Raw genomic sequence first — 19,665 nt, forward strand, 5'->3', positions numbered from 1 at the left:
CTTAAAAATCTGAGCACAACAGGGGCTAGAGAAATAGTACAGCAGGTAGGGGCACTTGCCTTGCACACGACCAACCTATATTCAATCCCAGAATCCCATATGGTCCCCCAAGCCTCGCCCAGAGTGACCCCGGGTACAGAGACAGAAGCCCTGAGTACAGTGTGTCTCCCCACCAGCCCCACAAAAAAAAAAAAAAAAAGAAATCAAACACAATCATTTCCCAAAGGAAAGTAATCCTTAACACCTCTTCAGACTTCATTAGTCAAGTTAGGTCTTCCGGGGCCAGAAAGATAGCACAACAGTAGGGCATTGGATTTGCATGTGACCAACTCTGATTCGATCCCCAGTATCCCATATGCCTCCCCCCGCCCACCCCCATGCCCACCAGGAGTGATTCCTGAGCCAAGAGCCAGGAGTAAACCCCTGGGCACCGCTGGATGTGGCCCAAAAACAAACAAAACAAACAAACAAAATAAAGTTAGGTCTTCCTTTCTTAGTATTTTCAGGATTCTACATTTATCTATCTCTATTGTTGCTTTATAAAAATATACTTGCAATATCATACTTAAACTACCTTAAAAAATGGGGACAAAGAGGTAGCATGGAGTCAGGGTATTTGCCTTGCATGCAGAAGGGGGGAGGGAGGGAGGGAGGAGGGAGGGGGAGGAGGGGGATAGAGAGAGAGAGAGAGAGAGAGAGAGAGAGAGAGAGAGAGAGAGAGAGAGAGAGAGAGAGAGAGAGAGAGAGAGAGAGAGAGAGAGAGAGAGAGAGAGAGAGAGAGAGAGAGAGAGAGAATGAATGCTGGGGCCGGAGAGATAACATGGAGATAGTGTGTTTGCCTTGGATGCAGAAGGACGGTGGTTCGAATCCCGGCATCCCATATGGTCCCCCGAGCCTGCCAGGAGCAATTTCTGAGTGTAGAACCAGGATTAACTCCTGAGTGCTGCCGGGTGTGACCCAAAAACCAAAACAAAGATAAAAAGAGAGAATGCCAGGGCTGGAGAGATAGCACCGAGGTGGACGTTTGCCGTGCACACAGTTCAAATGCCGGCATCCCATATGGTCCCCTGTGCCTGCCAGGAGCGATTTCTGAGCACAAAGCCAGGAGTATCCCCTGTGACCCAAAAACAAGAAAACAAAAAGAGAAAATGCCCTCTTTTTTTTTTTTTTTTGGTTTTTGGGCCACACCTGGCGGCGCTCAGGGGTCATTTCTGGCTCTGTGCTCAGAAATCACTCCTGGCAGGCAAGGGGAACCATACGGGATGCCGGATTCGAACCATCGTCCTCTGCTTCCAAGGCAAACACCTTACCGATGTGCTATCTCTCCAGCCCCGAGAATACCCTCTTAATAATACTTCTATCACAATGTCTGACACTGTGATATCAAGTATTCAATAAGTATTTCTGAATATATTCTGAGCATGTTACGTTCCGGTCTCTTTCTTTTATTGACAGTTTTACTAAAATTAATTGATTTTTTTTTTTTCCTTTAAGGGCCTTCTAGAGGTGCTCAAAAAAACCCAAGATTATCTTGATGCTACTCAAGCCATGATACAGTTCTGTCAGTTCAGGGTTCAGAACTGGGAGAAGGAAAGGGGACAGCCCACCAGGGCTATACCCAGCAGTCGTGCAGTAGGAGGCACATAAAGCCAGGGGTCAGACTCGGGATCTCATAGATGCAAGACATGTCCTCTATCCCTTTAAGCTCTTTTCTACTCCTATAATTAACGGGGTTTTTTTTGTTTGTTTTAGTTTTTGGTTTTTGGTTTTTTGGTTTTTGGGTCACACCCGGTGGCGCTCAGGGGTTACTCCTGGCTATCTGCTCAGAAATAGCTCCTGGCAGGCACGGGGGACCATATGGGACACCAGGATTCGAACCAACCACCTTAGGTCCTGGATCGACTGCCTGCAAGGCAAACACCACTGTGCTATCTCTCCAGGCCCTAATTAACGGTTTTTTGATTGTTGGTTAGTCTGTTTTGTTTTTGTTTTTTTTTTTTTTGGTTTTTGGGTCACACCAGGCAGTGCTCAGGGGTTATTCCTGGCTCCAGGCTCAGAAATTGCTCCTGGCAGGCACGGGGGACCATAAGGGACGCCGGGATTCGAACCGATGACCTCCTGCATGAAAGGCAAACGCTTTACCTCCATGCTATCTCTCCGGCCCCAGTCTGTTTTGTTTTCTGGGGTCACACCAGAGGCGCTCATGGGTTACACCTGACTCTGTGCTCAAAAATCACTCCTGGCAGGCTAGGGGGATCATATGGGATGCCAGGCTTCAAACACTGCCTGTCCTGGATCAGCTGCTTGCAAAGCAAATGCTCTACCACTGTGCTATCTCTTAAGCCCAATTAACATATTACAGAGTAAATTTTAAGTATATGATGTACATAAATAATACATATATACAGCAAAATGATTTTCACATTAAGACTACCTAGGGCCGGGCCCGAAGAGATAGCATAGCGGCGTTTGCCTTGCAAGCAGCCGATCCACGACCTAAGGTGGTTGGTTCGAATCCCGGTGTCCCATATGGGTCCCCCGTGCCTGCCAGGAGCTATTTCTGAGCGGACAGCCAGGAGTAACCCCTGAGCACCGCCGGGTGTGACCCAAAAACCAAAAAAAAAAAAAAAAAAGACTACCTAGGGCCAAAGCAATAGTACAGCAGGTAAGGTGCTTGCCTTGTACACAGCCAACCTAGATTGTATCCCTAGCACCCAATATGGTCCCCAAAACCCAACCAGGAATGATTCTTGAACAAAGAGTCAGAAACAATCTCTGAGCACTGCCAGGTATGACCCAAAACAAACAGAAACTGTAAGGAACTGGTTAGGGTCACACCAGGCTGTACTCAGGGCTCCAGAACCATATGGGGTGATGGGAACTGAACCTGGCTAAGAATTATTAGGAGTGGTCTGCAAACCCTCCTGAATATCACTTGGGAGTCATCCACCCAAAAAGTTAGGTCAACAAATTGTGGGCTGTGGGAAGCAAGAATTTGGTGAATAATAAATGTGAATTTTTCCAGATAAATATGAGGTTTCATCTAAAAGACTTAAGCTACATAATAATCCATAATTGACTTTATTACCTCTACAGAGTCTTTCCCCTGCATCAACTTCTCCTATGTCAAAATAAAGTAGGTAATAAATATACTTACCAGTCCACTGAGCAGTGAACTCAGTTTTGCATAACAATCCTTCCAAATATGTAGTTATCTATTATGTCCTAAATTAATCCCTGGCCTCTCTTCAACCAAAATGAGTGAGCCATTTATTGCAGAAGCATCAAGACTGCCAAACAAAGCAAAAATTATTACATTTACTGTCTTTTGAACTAAAAATCACTACACACACATTACCACTAAGTAGAACAGACCTTTTAAATTACATAGCTCATTCATCTCTTTTTAAACCCTTTGTTTAATAAGTCTGAGCAATCTTAAGTACACAAACATGAACAAGACAGAATTGCAGGCTACAAAGAAGTTCACAGATATGAGGGGAAAAAGCAATTTTTTTAATTTTCATTTGTTTGGGGGCCACACCCAGCATGCACAGGGCTTACTCCTCGCTCTGCACTCAGAGATTCCTCCTAGTGGGGCTCAGGGGAACTGTATAGGATGCTAGGGATGAACCCATAATAGCTGCATGTAACCTGCTTATTTTTTGCGGGGGGGGTTGAGTTTTTGGGTCACACCCAGCAGTGTTCAGGGGTTATTCCTGGCTCTACGCTCAGAAATTGCTCCTGGCAGCTCGGGGACCATATGGGATACCAGGATTCGAACCATCGTCCTTCTGCATGCAAGGCAAATGCCCTACCTCAATGCTATCTCTCCAGCCTGTATCCTGCTTTTCTATCCCTCCAGCCCTAAAAAAATATATTTATTTTAGTTTTTGTTTGTTTTTGGGCCACACCAGTGACGCTCAGGGGTTACTCCTGGCTATGTGCTCAGAAATTGCTCCTGGTTTGGGGGACCATATGGGATGCCAGGGATTGAACTGAGATCCTTCCTAGGCTAGCATGCGCAAGGCAGACACCTTACCACTTGTGCACTGCTCCGGCACCAGCAAAAAATTATTATATAGCCAATGAATTACATAAAGAATCAAGGAATTTTAAATCAATATAATGAATGATAAAATGAAGTATGCTAAAGTGCTGTAGGAAAATAAATATAAGATAATAAATAAGAAAATAAATATAAGCTAGTACCAAGCATTCTCTATTTGCTCCTTCAAAGCCATTCTCCAACCCTATACTTACTGGCTAGGATATGAATTACATAAACTTGATTCCTTTGACCTCTTGCATAAGAAGCAAAAACAATAAGGGTTTCCCTGCAATCCCATAACTACTCTATCCTTTGCCCAAGCTGGTCAACTAAAAGATGGTACTTCTTTCATAGAGTTGCTATTCTCCTGCACTATTCTATACTGATGTCCATCATGACATTTTCTACCTGTCTCCTAATAAGACACTAAAATAAGAACTCACTCAGCTGATGGAAATATGAGAAGACTTCTCAGAGAAACAATGCCCCAGCTCTGTCTTATTAAGCAAGAAAACTAGGTAGGTATCAGATTAAGAAAACATTGTAAAAAAAAACTTGGAGAGGGACCAGGAACATAATGCAACGGTAGAGGGCATGCCTCGCAAGTATGAGTGAGGTCCTGGATTTCATTCCTAGTACCCCACCCCTTTCCAAAAAAAAAATACTAATAATTTAGAAATACAGAAGAATGTGAAAACAATTCAAAGAAGGTAGAATATAGTATGATGGAAACACAAAACTGAGAAACAATGCTAAAAACTCACACCATAAACAGTTTAAACCTCATTTCTAAAAATGTAAATGAGTGTGACATTCCACAGCCACTATGTAAGCAACAAGAGCAGCTTCACCACAAAAAGATCAAAAGATCTTCAACTCAAAAGATCAAAGAACAAGAGTACATAATAAACGTTAAATGACAATATAGAACCAATGTTTTGGTGGTTATTTTGGTTTTTTTTTGTTTTGTTTTGTTTTTTGGTTTCTGGGTCACACCCAGCTGCGCTCAGGGGTTACTCCTGGCTCTATGCTCAGAAATCGCTCCTGGCAGGCTCAGGGGACCATATGGGACACCAGGATTCGAACCAACCACCTTTGGTCCTGGATCGGCTGCTTGCAAGGCAAACGCCGCTGTGCTATCTCTCCGGGCCCAGAACCAATGTTTTTAACAAACTTAGGGAAATTGCTCTGTAAAAATAAAGAGAAAAATAGTAAGAAAAAAATTTTCATGGTTTGGGAGCAATAGCACAGTGAATATGAAGCTTGCCTTGCACACAGACAACCCAGGTTCAATCACTGGCAATCCACCTGGTCCACAGAGCACTACCAGGAGTGATACTTGAGTGCAGAGTCAGTAGTAGCCCCTGTACATCTCCGAGTTTAGCTCAAAACCCCCAAAAATGTTTTTTCCCACAATCAAAATGTTTCTCAAAAAAGATACAAGCCAAGCTGCTAAAACTCATGGTACATTGTTTTCAGGGTGAAAATTGGGGGGTACCCTCTGTAGGGGGACAGATCAAGTCCCAGCCCTGATGATGCCCATGCAGCTGCACCAACACGCCACAGCTGCCACATGCAAACCACCCAACTTCATTGATTCATGTCTAATATGTCTTTCACTAAAGAGAAACCAAGCAATAAAATTTCAGGTACATAGGGGTTTTCTGAGAACGCTGGGATATTCTGGGAATGGGGATGGGCAACCATTCACCACACTAAGTCCCTAGTAGGGATACTGACAGAAGCCCCAGCAGTCACAATCACATCCCAGACTCCATATAAGCAACAGTCCAGCTTCATAGCTTCAAAATAAAGCTTGGAAGAAATGGAAACCAAAGCCAAGGTCAGTTCTGTAGATCTTGGAGCTCCTGGAGTGTGCTGTTATGACACCTCCAAATTCCACACCAAATTAGATGGCGAAGTAACATACAAGTCAACTAAGCTCAATAAACAAAAACAATAACACAACAGGTTTAGGATTAGGGCTAGAGCACAATGGGCAGGGCATTTGCCTTGAGCGCAGTCGATCCAGGTTTGCGTTCCAGCATCCCATATTATTCCCCGAGTTACCTGAGCCTGCTAAGAGTAATTTCCGAGTTCAGCCCCAGGAGTAAATTCTGAGCGCCAGTGGGTGTGGCCCAAAAAAGAAGAAAAACAAAAAGAAGAGGATCTCTTAGAATTTGATTGTTTATAACTGGAATGAATCAGGGCTCAATATAAATGCTAGTCCTTCATATTTTTATAAATATTAGTGTTAACATTCACATTCTTGATGAGTGAAAAACTATAGCAATGTCATCAAACTATTTTAACTTAAAATCACAATAATCAACCATGACTGGGGAAGAGCCCAGTCCCATCGGCACTAGGGGGAATCAATCATGTGGTAAGCTGAAAGAAGTCAGGCATCCAATATGTGAAATATGTGTACACTTTCAACCCTGTTAGCCACTGTCTCCCTCGCCTTGCTAATGACTGATGGCTTGTTGGGGTGTGTGTGTGTGTGTGTGTGTGTGTGTGTGTGTGTGTGTGTCTGTCTGTCTGTCTGTCTGTCTGTCTGCCTATCTCCATGCCTGCTAATGACTGATGGCTTGTTGGGGGTGTGTGTGTGTGTGTGTGTGTGTGTGTGTGTGTGTGTGTGTGTGTGTGTGTGTGTGTGTGTGTGTGTGTGTGTGTGTGTGTGTGTGTGTCTGTCTGCCTATCTCCATGCCTGCTTGCCAACAGCCAACTATACCAGTGATCCAAACTAGGTAGGCCACATGCAAGGCAAGCGCCTTACCCATTGTACTAGCTCCCTGGCCCCACCATGTTTCCAATATTCAAAAAGAAAATGCCTGGGGTTGGAACAGTAGGTAAGAGGCTTGCTTTACATGTGGCCAAATTGGGTCAGAACCAGACACTATACATGAACCCTCAAGTCCCAAAACAAAAAAACATCTAACCTTCTTGGAAACCCTTCATCTTTTACAAAACACCTAATGTTCAGTTTTTTTCTTTTTCTTTTTTTTTCTTTTCTTTTTTTTTTTTTTTTTTTTTTTTGAGTCACACCTGGCAGCACTCAGGGACTACTCTTGGCTCTATGTTCAGAAATAGCCCTCAGCACGCTTGGGGGACCATATGGGATGCCGGGATTCGAACCACCGACCTTCTGCATGTGAGGTAAACACCTTAGCGCTGTGTCATCTCTCCGGCCCAGTTTTTTATTTTTCTTAAATTTTGAGGGCCGGGCGGTGGCGCTGGAGGTAAGGTGCCTGCCTTACCTGCGCTAGCCTAGGAGACGGACCGCGGTTCGATCCCCGGCGTCCCATATGGTCCCCCAAGCCAGGAGCGACTTCTGAGCGCATAGCCAGGAGTAACCCCTGAGCGTTACTGGGTGTGGCCCAAAAACCAAAAAAAAAAAAAAAAAAAAAAAATTTTGTATTTGCTTGCTTGTTTTTGTTTTTGTTTTTGGCCCACATCCATGACACCCCATAGTCATTTGAGCTCTGCCACAAGGGATTCCTAAGCACACTGCCAGGAGTAAGCCCTGTGCACTACAGTGTCTCGTCCAATAACCCCCCCAACCCCGCCAAAATAATAATGAGAAAATAGATCTGCGGTCAAGAAAAGTTGTGTACAATAAAATTCAGGGCTAACATAATTACCAAATTTACTGTATAGATACAACAAACTACTAAAAAATATTAAAATATACAAATATGTGATAACCTGTGACAAAAATAAGCAGGAAGAAAAATGATCCGATGCTGTTATGTGCCCCTATGCAGTTACAGAAGTTATTCCTCTCAGTTTTGAATAAGAAACCCTAGTTGAGAAGTCAGATCTGAAGTCATTTAGTCCTCCCTAAACTGACCCCTGAAACTCTGAATTACCAATCAATCATGTTCTTCACCTTAATTATGAAATTTTCCTTTTCACCTTGAGTAAAAAGAACAGTTCAGTTCTCTCTCTTCAAAGGACAGTGAAACTGTAGTAAAGGGTTGCTGATTTCCAAAGGGTAAAGACAGTGAAGTAGCACCTCAAATACAAAATGAGTGACAGAAATGCAGGTAGGACACTTGATCTATCTTGCACACAGCTGATCCAGATTCAATCTCCAACACCCCATATGGTCCCAGAGCCCCTGTCAGGAGTGAGCCCTGAGCACAAAGCCAAAAGAAAGCCCTGAGCATAACCATGTGTAGCAAGCCCCCCACCAAAAAAAAGGGGGGGTATTGTTTTAATTTTATTACACATTATCTCAGTATCTTAATATAAATGGGGCAGAAAGGTTCTACTACTGCTAGAATCAAAAACCTTTTTTTTTTTTTTTTTTGATTTTTGGGCCACACCCGGTAATGCTCAGGGGTTACTCCTGGCTATGTGCTCAGAAGTTGCTCCTGGCTTGGGGGACCATATGGGACACCGGGGGATCGAACCGCGGTCCGTCCAAGGCTAGCGAAGACAAGGCAGGCACCTTACCTTTAGCGCCACCGCCCGGCCCCTTGAATCAAAAACCTTTTTAAGTGGCGGTGGCGCTAGAGGTAAGGTGCCTGCCTTGCCTGTCCTAGCCTTGGACGGACCACGGTTCGATCCCCTGGCGTCCCATATGATCCCCCAAGCCAGGAGCAACTTCTGAGTGCATAGCCAGGAGTAACCCCTGAGAGTCACCGGGTGTGGCCCAAAAACAAAAACAAAAAAAAACTTTTAAGTGTATTCTTTCTTTTTTTTTTTTTTTTTTTTTTGGTTTTTGGACCATACCCGGTGACGCTCAGGGGTTACTCCTGGCTATGCGCTCAGAAATCGCTCCTGGCTTAGGGGACCATATAGGATTTTAGATAACTACGGGCTAGTGCGGGCAAGGCAGATGCCTTACCTCTTGCGCCACCACTCTGGCCCATGTGTATTCTTTCTCATTAGTGTTGATTTATAATGTTATATATGAAACAATGTTGTAATACCCAGCGTCACCGGATATGGCCCAAAAAGCAAAAATAAATAAGTAAAACAAAATAAAATATTAAATATATGTACAAAAGATAAATGGCAATAGTTAACAATCAATTGATCACTATACTCCAAAAGTGTAAAGACATCTATAAGTCATATTACTTAAATCAATGCCTGTATTATTCACTATTAAATGTATCTCTGTGTCTTTAAAATATAGCATATATTTAAATGCTATATTTAAAATATAGCATAAAATATAGCATGCTCATGACTAGCTTATTTAGAACATAATCTTTGTTTTTAATTGATAAAAAATAAATGAGATACAAATAATAGTACAGCAGATAGGGTGGTTACCTTGCACCTGGCCAACCCAGGTGGCAAGGTTCGACCACTGGCACCTCATTTGGCCATAGGGACAGAAGCTAGTACAGAGGTTCAGATGCATCCCTAGAATACCTAAGCATAGTCATAACCACTCAATCCCCAGTACCACATACCCTCCTGAGTGCATCACTGTGTGTGGACCTGGTGGCCCCCAAACACTATAGGAGTTTGCCCTGTGCACCACCGGGTGTGGCCCAAAAACAAACAAAAAAAACATAAAAATCAGAAACCATAAAGAAAACTTAATAACAGTATTCAAAATTCAAAACTCTCTTTGATACAATATTTGAAGTCACAGAGAAGAAAAAACCTGCAAAACTATCATTTTTATAAAGGATTTTAATATTCAAGAACAAAGAGTTCTCATATTTCAGTACTTTTTTAAATACAAATGAAAGATCTAAACAGATATTTACCAAATATTCATAAAAAGCAAATAGCCTATGAAAGATGCTTAACACTGTAGGACGACTGGAGATGAAAATTAAAAGGACAATGAAAGATATAAATAAAACAACGTATAATCAAGACTGACGATAGAAGTGCTTAAGTATTTAGCAAAGATTGCGAGCAACTGGACTCATATTGTTAATAAAAATGAAAATCAGTACAACTTAAAAAAAAGTTTAAGAAAATGTTATGTTAAACATTTATTACTGGGGTCAAAGTGATAGTACAGTGGGTAGAGGTTTGCCATGCACGCGGCAACTAGGATTCAGTTCCAAGCATCCAATATGGTCCTCTGAACCTGCCAGGAAGGATTTCTGAACAGAGCCAGAGGTAACTCCTGAGCAACCCCCCCCCCAAAAAAAAAAAACCACTTATTTACATATGACATGGTTCAACAATCCTAATAATTTATCCAAGAAAAAAAATTTTAAGTTCTCAAAAATCATGAACTCAAAATATTCACAGCAGCTTTATTCATAGTGGGAAAAAAAACTGAAAATGTCTGTGAAAATTGTGAATGGATAAGCAAAACCGGGTTTACATGTACAATGCAATTGGGACAAACTAATAAACTAACTCACAAAACTATGATTCTATTCTATAAAATCATAGAAAAGACAAAACTGTAGTGACAGAAAGCATACAACTGCCAAAAACTGAGGAGAAGGAAAAGGACCATGATGAGCATGAAAATACTTTGGAAGAAATGACCTTTGTTCAGATCATCTATGTAGTAATTCATACCTAAAATGAATCATTCAATTTTTAAAACTTAAATTTGGAGCACAGTGCAAGCATTTGCCTTGCACGCAGTCAACCCGGGTTCAATTCCTGGCAACCCATATGGCCCCGAGACTGCCAAAAGTAACCCCGAACGTCACTGGGTGTGGCCACCCCAAAGAAAAATAACCTAAAGTTTTATGCTTGCTGTCAATATCTAGTACCAAACTAATCCTATCTGGGTCAGAGAGGTAGCACAGCAGGTAAGGCTGCTTTGCATAAGACTGACCTAAAGCTCAAACCCCAGCACTACATATGGCCCCTACGCACAACCAAGAATGATCCCAGATGGGAACAGCTGGGTATGACCCAAAAAAATAAAAAAAGGCAATAGGCTGGAGAGGAGCTAGACGCTAGAGCAATAGCAAAGCAGGTAGGGCATTTGCCATGAACACAGCGACAGGGACCAACCTAGGTTTAATCCCCAGCATCCCATATGGTTCCTCAAGCCTGCCAGTTCATTTCTGAGTGCAGAGCTAGGAGAAACCCCTGAGAACCACCAGGTATGTCCCCCCCCAAAAAAAAAAAAAAGAGGCCAGGGGTTGGGAAAAAAAGAAAAGAAAAAAAAAAAAAGAGGCCGGAGAGGTAACACAGCGAGTAGGACATTTGTCCTGCATGTGGCCCACCCAAATTCAAATCCTGGCATCCCAGTTGGTCTCCCAAATGCACTAGCACGAGGAGTGATTTCTGAGTCCAGAGTCAGGAGTAACTCCTGAGGACTGCCAGGTATGGGCCAGAAACAAACCTAAAAAAAGGCACATCAATTATCAGTAATAAAATTTGAAAATATATAAGTTAAAAGAAGAAAAAATATAAATAATGACTGCTATAAACTCTTCTTTTTTGGAATAGGCTGTTGCTGAAGGATCACTTCCCAATGATGCTCCAGGGACCACGGCAATGTCATAGATAAAACCCACATGCAAAGCATGCACTCCAGTCCTTTGAGTCATCTCCCTGGCCTCCAAGATAGTTTCTAAACAAATATAACTTTTTTTTTTGGTTTTGGGCCACACCCAGTGACACTCAGGGGTTACTCCTGGCTATGTGCTCAGAAATCGCGCCTGGCTTGGTGGACCATAAGGGATGCCGGGGTGAAGCCTCACACCGGGGGATCGAACCACGGTCCATCCTAGGCTAGCGCTCGCAAGGCAGACGTTTTACGGCCTGCTTCACCGCTCCAGCCCCATAACATTTAAATCATTCAAAAGTTCCCACTGCCTTAAGAAAATTAAAAATAGGGACCAATGAGATAGCACAGGAGGGAGTGTGTTTGCCTTGCACACAACTGATGGAGGTCCATTCCATAGCATCCCATATATGGTCCCTAGAGCTTGCCAGGAGTGATTCCTAAGAGCAGAGCCAGGAGTAACCCCTGAGCACTGAAGGGTGTGGCTCCCAACCCCCCCAAAAAAAGGAAAATAAAAAATGAAACCTAGGGGCCAATAAGGTACAAGAATTAAGGTACTTGTATTGCATGGGACATCCTGTGGTTTGCTCCCAGCTCCACATATGGTCCCTAAGCACAGCTTAGAGTCACTCCTGAGCATAGAACCAGGAGTGCTACTGAGCACTTCCAGTGTAGTCAAACCCTCTCCGCTCCCCTTGCGATATCGACTGTTTTAGCAAAATATTATAAGCTCCTAAATGAGTTCATGTGTCTGCATGTAGCCTCATTGCTTGACACTCACACCAGTGGAATTATCATAAAGAAAATATACTGAACTATTAGGAACTACTCAGTTCCCACTATTCATTCAATAAAATTACAAATGTTTAAACCATGTTGAAATAAGGATCCTGCCTTCACAAAGCTTACAGCATAGGGTGACAACAAATGTCTTTTATTAACTTAAGTCTGATACTTCAAGAAAGCCTTAGTCAGAGAAAACAGGTCAATTCAGGTCAAGAAAAGTTCTTGGGCAAGGGTGATTCCTGAGTTGAGTCCTAAGGAATGAGCAAGGATAATTCCAAATAAATGTACTTAATTTTTCCAATTCTTTAGAATTTTAACAGAATTTATAAATAATTTGGATTCTGACATACATTAACATACATTCTTTGCCAAGACTCAATTTCTTCCATTAGAATTGCCATACAGTTAAATTATTACCAAGTATTACCACCATAAGCTTAATACATTGGCACACAGCATTCAAAGCACATCATATAGAAACACACAATAATGCTAATTAGAATGGTGTATTTCCAAGGGTCCAACATTCTTAGAACAGAAAATGTAACAATAAAACAAAACAAATATAAGGTCAAACAATTACCAACCAGCAACAATCCTCTCTATATACTAGGATGATATCCCCATACTACGCATTGCATTAGTATATTCAAAATGGTAATGAACAAGTGAAATGTTCAGTATTATTTATTGTATTTTTTGCTCTATAAGACGCATATGATCATAAGATGCACATAGTATTTAGATGCTCTCCCCCCTGCACTCAGGCTTCAGCTCCAGGTGGCATTCACTCCATAAGATGCTTTTTTGGGATGGAAGGAGTGCATCTAATACAGTATTTGCGCGTACAGTGAGTGGCAAGGTGCTTGCCTCCCATGTGCCCAATTCTTGATTTGATCCCTGACACCACGAATAGTTGCTGAACCCTATCAGGAGTGTTCCCTGGGTCTGGAGAAATAGATACTAGTACAGCCAGTAAGGCCTTATGTGCCCAACTCAGGATTGACTTCGACATCCCATCTGAGCCTCCAAACACTTTCAGGTGTAATTCTTTTTTTTTTTTTTTTTTTTTTTTTTGGGGGGGGGGTCACACCCGGCAGCACTCAGTGGTTACTCCTGGTGCTACACTCAGAAATAGCTCCTGGCAGGCTCGGGGGACCATATGGGATACCGGGATTCGAACCACCGTCCTTTTGCATGTAAGGCAAACGCCCTACCTCCATGCTATTTCTCCGGCCCCTCAGGTGTAATTCTTGAGTGCAGAATTGAGTGCAGAGGAATGACCCCTGAGCATTGCCATGTGATCCAAAAACTTTAAATAAAAAAGGAGTGTTCCCTGAGCGCAGGCAAGAGTAAGCACTAAGCACTGCCGGATGTGGCCCAAAAACAAAACTAAAATTAAGCCTGAATCAGGCCGAGAGATAGCACAGATAGGGCATTTGCCTTGCATGCAAACAATCCAGGACTGATGGCAGTTCGAATCCCGGTATCCCATATGGTCCCCCGTGCCTACCAGGAGCGATTTCTGAGCACAGAGCCAGAAGTAACCCCTGAGCGCTGCCAGGTGTGACCCAAAATCCAAAATATTCATAAGCATATATGTACCTTTTACATTTAATAAATATATATATTAACAAGTACATGTGTATAAATGTTACACTTTATTAAGTTTTCTAGAAATATTAGTTGAAGTTGAAAGCTTTCACCACAGAGCTCAATATAATGATCAAATGTTAATGTGTCAGGGCAAGAGAGAATAATACATAGGGTAGGAACTTCCTGCACATGCAGATCAGGGTTCAATCACTAGAACCCATATAGTCAGCCCCCAAAGTACCTATAGGAGTGACTCCTGAAGGAAGAGGGCAAGAGTCAGCCCTAAGCACTGCCAGGTGTGGCCCAAAATCAAAACAAGAAGTATTAGTGTGTCATAAAAAAAAAAAAAAAAAAAAATGGGGCCGGGCGGTGGTGCAAAGAGGTAAGGTGCCTGCCTTGCCTGCGCTAGCCTTGGGCGGACCGCGGTTCGATCCCCCGGCGTCCCATATGGTCCCCCAAGCCAGGAGCGACTTCTGAGCGCATAGCCAGGAGTAACCCCTGAGCGTTACCGGGTGTGGCCCAAAAACCAAAAAAAAAAAAAAAAATAAGAAGAAGCAACACCAGAGAGACAGTGCACAGGTAAGACACTTGGCCTTGCACACAGCCAACATACATTTGATCCTGGCCACCACATAAGGCCCGCCATATAAGGATCACCAGGAGTGATCCTTAGCACAGAGTCTAGTGAAAGCCCTGAGGACCACTGGTTAATGGTTAATGGCTCAAATCAGATTTTAATCACCACAGCCTGAGGAATCTTAAAGTTAGAATTAGTCCTATACTCTTTTAGTCCGATATTGATTTGGTTCGGGGGTTTTTTTGTTTATTTGTTTTTGGGTCACACCCGGCTGTACCCAGGGGTTTACTCCTGGCTCTACGCTCAAAATTGGTCCTGGCAGGCTCTGGGGACCATATGGGATGCCGGGATTCGAATCGGGATCCATCCTGGGTTGGCCGTGTGCAAGGCAAACGCCTTACCACTGTGCTATCGCTCTGGCCCCTTATACTGGTTTTCTGCCTTTGTTTCCTCTTATTGTTTGGGGGGGGGGGGACGACGACAACTGGCAGTCTTCCTGGCTCTATGCCCAAGGGATCTCTCCTTGCTGGATTGGGTGACCATATGGTGTACCTGTAATTGAATCCAGGTCAGCCACATGTAAGGCAAGCAAACACCTTACCACTACTGCTCCAGTCCCATAGTCCTATATTCTTGGCGTCAACAAATACCAAGTGGTTTACTAATTTATGATGGTCTTAGAAATAATATGTGGCAAAGTCAAATTTCTTACTGTGGGCAGAAAACTCACAGCTCAAATGATAGAGGCTAGAGGAGAGGAAAAGGGAGAAAAGGGAAGAGGGAGGGGAAATCAAGACTATATCACCACATAAGAATTGCTTACACCTTTTAGTAAAAGGGCAGCTCTACATTAAGGATGTCATTGAGTAATAGTTCATAAAATACCCTGGACTCAAAAGCACTCTATAAATTTAAAATACCAGTACGATACTAACTTAAAGAACAATAAATTGAAAGCATCTTACAGTTCAAGTATATTGTAAAACAAACAAATTCACTGTGGGATCTGACTTTTTTTTTTCTTTTCGTAATTTTTCCTCTTTTATGGAACCCGGATCTAAATGTACTGTTAAACACTTAGTCTAAAGGTATGCCAAACATTTCTTGAGGTCTTAACAAAGAATCAACTTTTTTTTTAAAACAAAATGAAGCCTAGGTTAAATATTTTATTTGGCCTTCTCAAGATGGACCAAAAAGTTGGGCACCCAGCTCCAGACCAATTCCTGGACGCACATCCACAAGCCCTGGTATTTATCCAGTCAGTCAAAACAATCTTTTCCATCTAACCCTATAATGTTTTGTCCTAAAAAGCTGCTAATTGAATCAGCTCTTGCGATTCTATTTGTTTAAAAATCTATACCATCTAATTCATAAATGAAAAATTTTTTTAAAAATGTAAGTTAACTTTCTGGGCAAACAGAAGAGATTCCACCACTGTACTGAAAAGGAAAGGGGCATATTCTTAATATCTGAACTAGTTTTCTCTAAAATATGAGACAAATTCCAGTAGTTAGAAGAAATCAACAGTATTTTAAATGTTATTACAATTAAGGTGGCAGAGTATATTTAAATTCCTTTCCAAAACCTAAAAATATTTCTCTATAAATTCGGGTCGTGTCACCCTCCAAAATTAAGTGAAATTATTCCAACTTTATTCATGAATTTTTATGATTATACCGTAAGGATATTAAGTATTTTAAAGATCTATTAAGTCATTTAAAACCTCAAACTTCATTTTATTTGCGGAAAAAAAAAATCAAAATCCTACTTGCTCTTCAAACCGATATCTTGCCAGCCTGCTGCCTGCCTGCCTGCCTGCCTGCCTATGTGAATCTTTGCTTACTTGCTTTTTCCACTCCAGAGAAGTCCATGTTCTCTCTTGAACACATATGTCTTCTCTTTCTCTCTCCTTCACAAGTTTATTTCTCAAGAAAAACTATCTTGTTTCACACACATACACGCACAAACATCAAAATCCCTAATTCCACACTGATGTTCTCATTATGTACATAGAGCCTAGAAGGAAGTAAATGGTCCAGAGCCTTTCTTTCCTGATGCTTTTTGCACACCTGGAACCACAGGTTCTTTCCATGATCGCCGACACTGATAGACTGCAAATAGAAACAACAGTAGCTGAACTGGAAAGCAACAAAAGATTCCCTCATAAAGGTTTCCATTGATTCGTGAGAAAACAAGGAAACTGGAAGTGGAAGACACGAAGAAAGGCATCCACCAATCCAGGTTTTCAATTAAGGATCGCGCAGTTAATGATTCTTTACAGTTCTCCCTGGGGAAAGGAAAGCTGTCATAGAAAGTAAGGTTGGTTTGTATTTGTTTCTTTTTTAATTGCAGCCAGCAAGAACTAGGCTAAAACTTCTCAAATACCAAATTCACGGTAAGTTTTTTACCTTGAACTTTCAGCACGTGAATCGGGATGTGACACAAGCATTCAATTACAAAATTAGTCAATATAAATCTCAGTCTGGTGTAGGCAAACGTAATTACAGTTTATTCTTAGACGAATCCTGCACACATAAGGAGCCTCGAAGAAAAAAAAAATACACCTTTCTCACCCCACATCCCAAATGCCAAACAAACAACGCGTAAGTTAAATAACGAACTCCATTGCAACTCTAACAGCATACACCGAGTTTCAATTACACGTCTGAGGCCCCAAATATTTTTTCCCTTAAAGTGGGGGGGAAAGAGAGACACAACATACGACTACGTAAGAAAAGCTGAAAAAGGGACTCTATAAGCCAAATGAACCTATAAGGTTCAAGACTTCTTGCAGTTGGAATCCTGGACGCCTTTGCAGGAGACGGGAGGGTGCCCCGGATCGTGCAACCACCCCCTGATCTACACCCTTTAGGAAAAAAAGGGGGGGAAGAAGAAGGGTGGAGGTGTGGGAGAACAGAAAGACAGTTTGGAGAAACTTGGCTGCAGAGTTTGCAGAGACCTAAAATGCATTCATTCCCTTATGCCTCCCACCACCACTCCCTAAAAAAATAATCAAAAAAAAAAAAAAAAAAAAACCAACAATAACAGTTTGCAAACCGAGTCTAGACTTAAGAAGGGCGCCCCAAGAATTGCTGAGGCCTACAATCACACGCTTCCAAAACAATCGTGTTCAATGAGCCACGGAGCTGCATGGGACGGGGGTGGGGGGTCCAGGGAGGGGGGGTCCCACCCCGAGATGTGGGAGAAAGCCTGAGCTCATCTCAGGTGTGCGGCCACCGGGCGGGGTGGGTGGCTGTGGGGTGCAGTGAAATGGGGTTACGATGGGGGGGGGGGAACAAAACAAATGAATCCGGCTGCACACCCGCCCTCGGTCCCGCACCCCATCTTTAAGGGGTATTCATTTACAGCAGCCTCAGCTGCTCCCCAAAAGCCCGAACCACCACCCCACACTACCTTCGGAACCCCACCAGGTGCGGCTGGGGGGGCTAACCCACTAAGACCCCACTGAAACCTGCCTGGAATAGCAAATCGGGGTGGGCCTCCAAAAACCCTGCGATTATTTAAAATAGAAAAAAATCTTTAGGGCCCGGAGAGATAGCACAGCGGCGTTTGCCTTGCAAGCAGCCGATCCAGGACCAAAGGTGGTTGGTTCGAATCCCGGTGTCCCATATGGTCCCCCGTGCCTGCCAGGAGCTATTTCTGAGCAGACAGCCAGGAGTAACCCCTGAGCATCGCCGGGTGTGGCCCAAAAACCAAAAAAAAAAAAAAAAAAAAAAAAAAAAAAAAAAAAATCTTTAAAAAGACCCTCTCAAAATATATATATATATATATATTGAGAGGGTCTTTTAATATATATATATATTTAATATATATATATATATATATATATATATATATATATTCTCCATCCACAAAACCATCCTGGGATGGGGGAATATGTTTTTGCTTTTGTGTTGTTGCCTGTTTTCGTCTTGATCCTTAAAAAGATGTGGGGTGCTGTTATATCTGTGTCGTGGTGTCGCTTTCCTAAAAATCCTCAATAATCTGCGAAGATCGGTGCTGCTGCGTTGCTTTTCTACCAATCCTACAATGTGCGAAGCAGACTGTCTACCTACTAGTTTGCAAAGCAGACAGACTGTCCTTCGCAAGCAGGGCCGGCCCAACTAGGCCCGCGCACGTCCCGGGCAGCCCCGAGGCAGCCTCCCGCGCGTGCACCCCGACTTTTCCCCCCACTGGGGAGCGCTCCCCCAAGGCGGCCGGGGCGGGGGCCCCCTCAGCCCTCACCTGTCAGGCGCAGCTTGACGGGCCCGTTCCTGCGGCCTCCGGGGTTCGACATGTCCCCGGCGGGCGCGGGCCGGGGCCGGGGCCGGGATCGGGGCCGGGCGAGCGAGCGTGCGGGCGGGCGAGGGCGGGCGGGGCGACTGCGCGGCGCGGGCGGCGGCTCGGCCGAGTCAGCGGCGGCGCGGCAGCGGCCGGGGCAGGGGCAGGGGCCGGGGCTGGGGCTGGGGCCGGGGCCGGGGCTGGAGCCCGAGCAGCCGGCGCCACGGGCGCGGCGGCGGCCCGAGGGTCCCGGATGTGCCGAGCGGCGTCGCCATGAGCCGGGCCGCCCCCGCCCGCTTCCGCCCCGCGCCCGCCCTCAGCCCCGCCGGGCCCACAACAAAGCCAACGCGCCGCCGCCGCCGCTCCACGGGAAGGGAAGGGACGGCGCGGCGCGGCGCGGCGCGGAGACTCGGGCTCGGCCGCTTCCTCCTCCGCCCTCCTCGCGCCCGAGGGAACCGGCCGGGTCCTGCCTGGGGCTGAGGCTGAGGCTAAGGCTGAGGCTGAGGCCGCCGCCGCCGCCGCCGCTCGTCGGCTCCGGCGGAGGGCGGGGGCGGGGCCGGGGCCGGCGTGAGGGGCGTGGTCTCGTTGGTGGGCGGGGTTTGGGCGGAGGGAAGGGCGGGGCGGGGCCGGCGCGCGCTGGGAGTCCCCCGGCGCAGGCGTGCGCAGCCCCAAGCTGGACCCACCCCGCCCGGGCGCTCGCTCGCCGAAGCTTCACCTCTGGGAAGGAGGTGCGCGCTGTAGCTAGCCTTCCACCCCTGCCTGGGTTATTGGCCCGGTCTCCGGCAGGCCCGGGAATAGAGAGAGCGTTCACTTTAGGGAGCTGACTGCCTGGAGGGGCTAGCCACGGTGGGCACGCACTCCGTAGGCAGAGGCAAAGCGAGGATGGATGGGAGCTAACACAAACACACACACACA

General features: G+C 44.5%; 1 protein-coding gene across 1 annotated transcript in view; it reads right to left on the bottom strand.

Moving 5' to 3' along the window:
- Positions 1 to 18,796, bottom strand: part of SMURF2 (SMAD specific E3 ubiquitin protein ligase 2) — a 101,390-nt gene extending 82,594 nt beyond the window's left edge. The window contains exon 1 of the mRNA XM_049779093.1: positions 18,715 to 18,796. Within this exon, the coding sequence (XP_049635050.1) occupies positions 18,715 to 18,766 (52 nt within the window). The 5' untranslated portion in view covers positions 18,767 to 18,796. The remainder of the gene's footprint in view (positions 1 to 18,714) is intronic.
- Between the last annotated feature and the right edge of the window lie 869 nt (positions 18,797 to 19,665).

This window comes from Suncus etruscus, chromosome 1 (genome assembly GCF_024139225.1).
Source record: "Suncus etruscus isolate mSunEtr1 chromosome 1, mSunEtr1.pri.cur, whole genome shotgun sequence".
Taxonomy (NCBI): Eukaryota; Metazoa; Chordata; class Mammalia; order Eulipotyphla; family Soricidae; genus Suncus; species Suncus etruscus.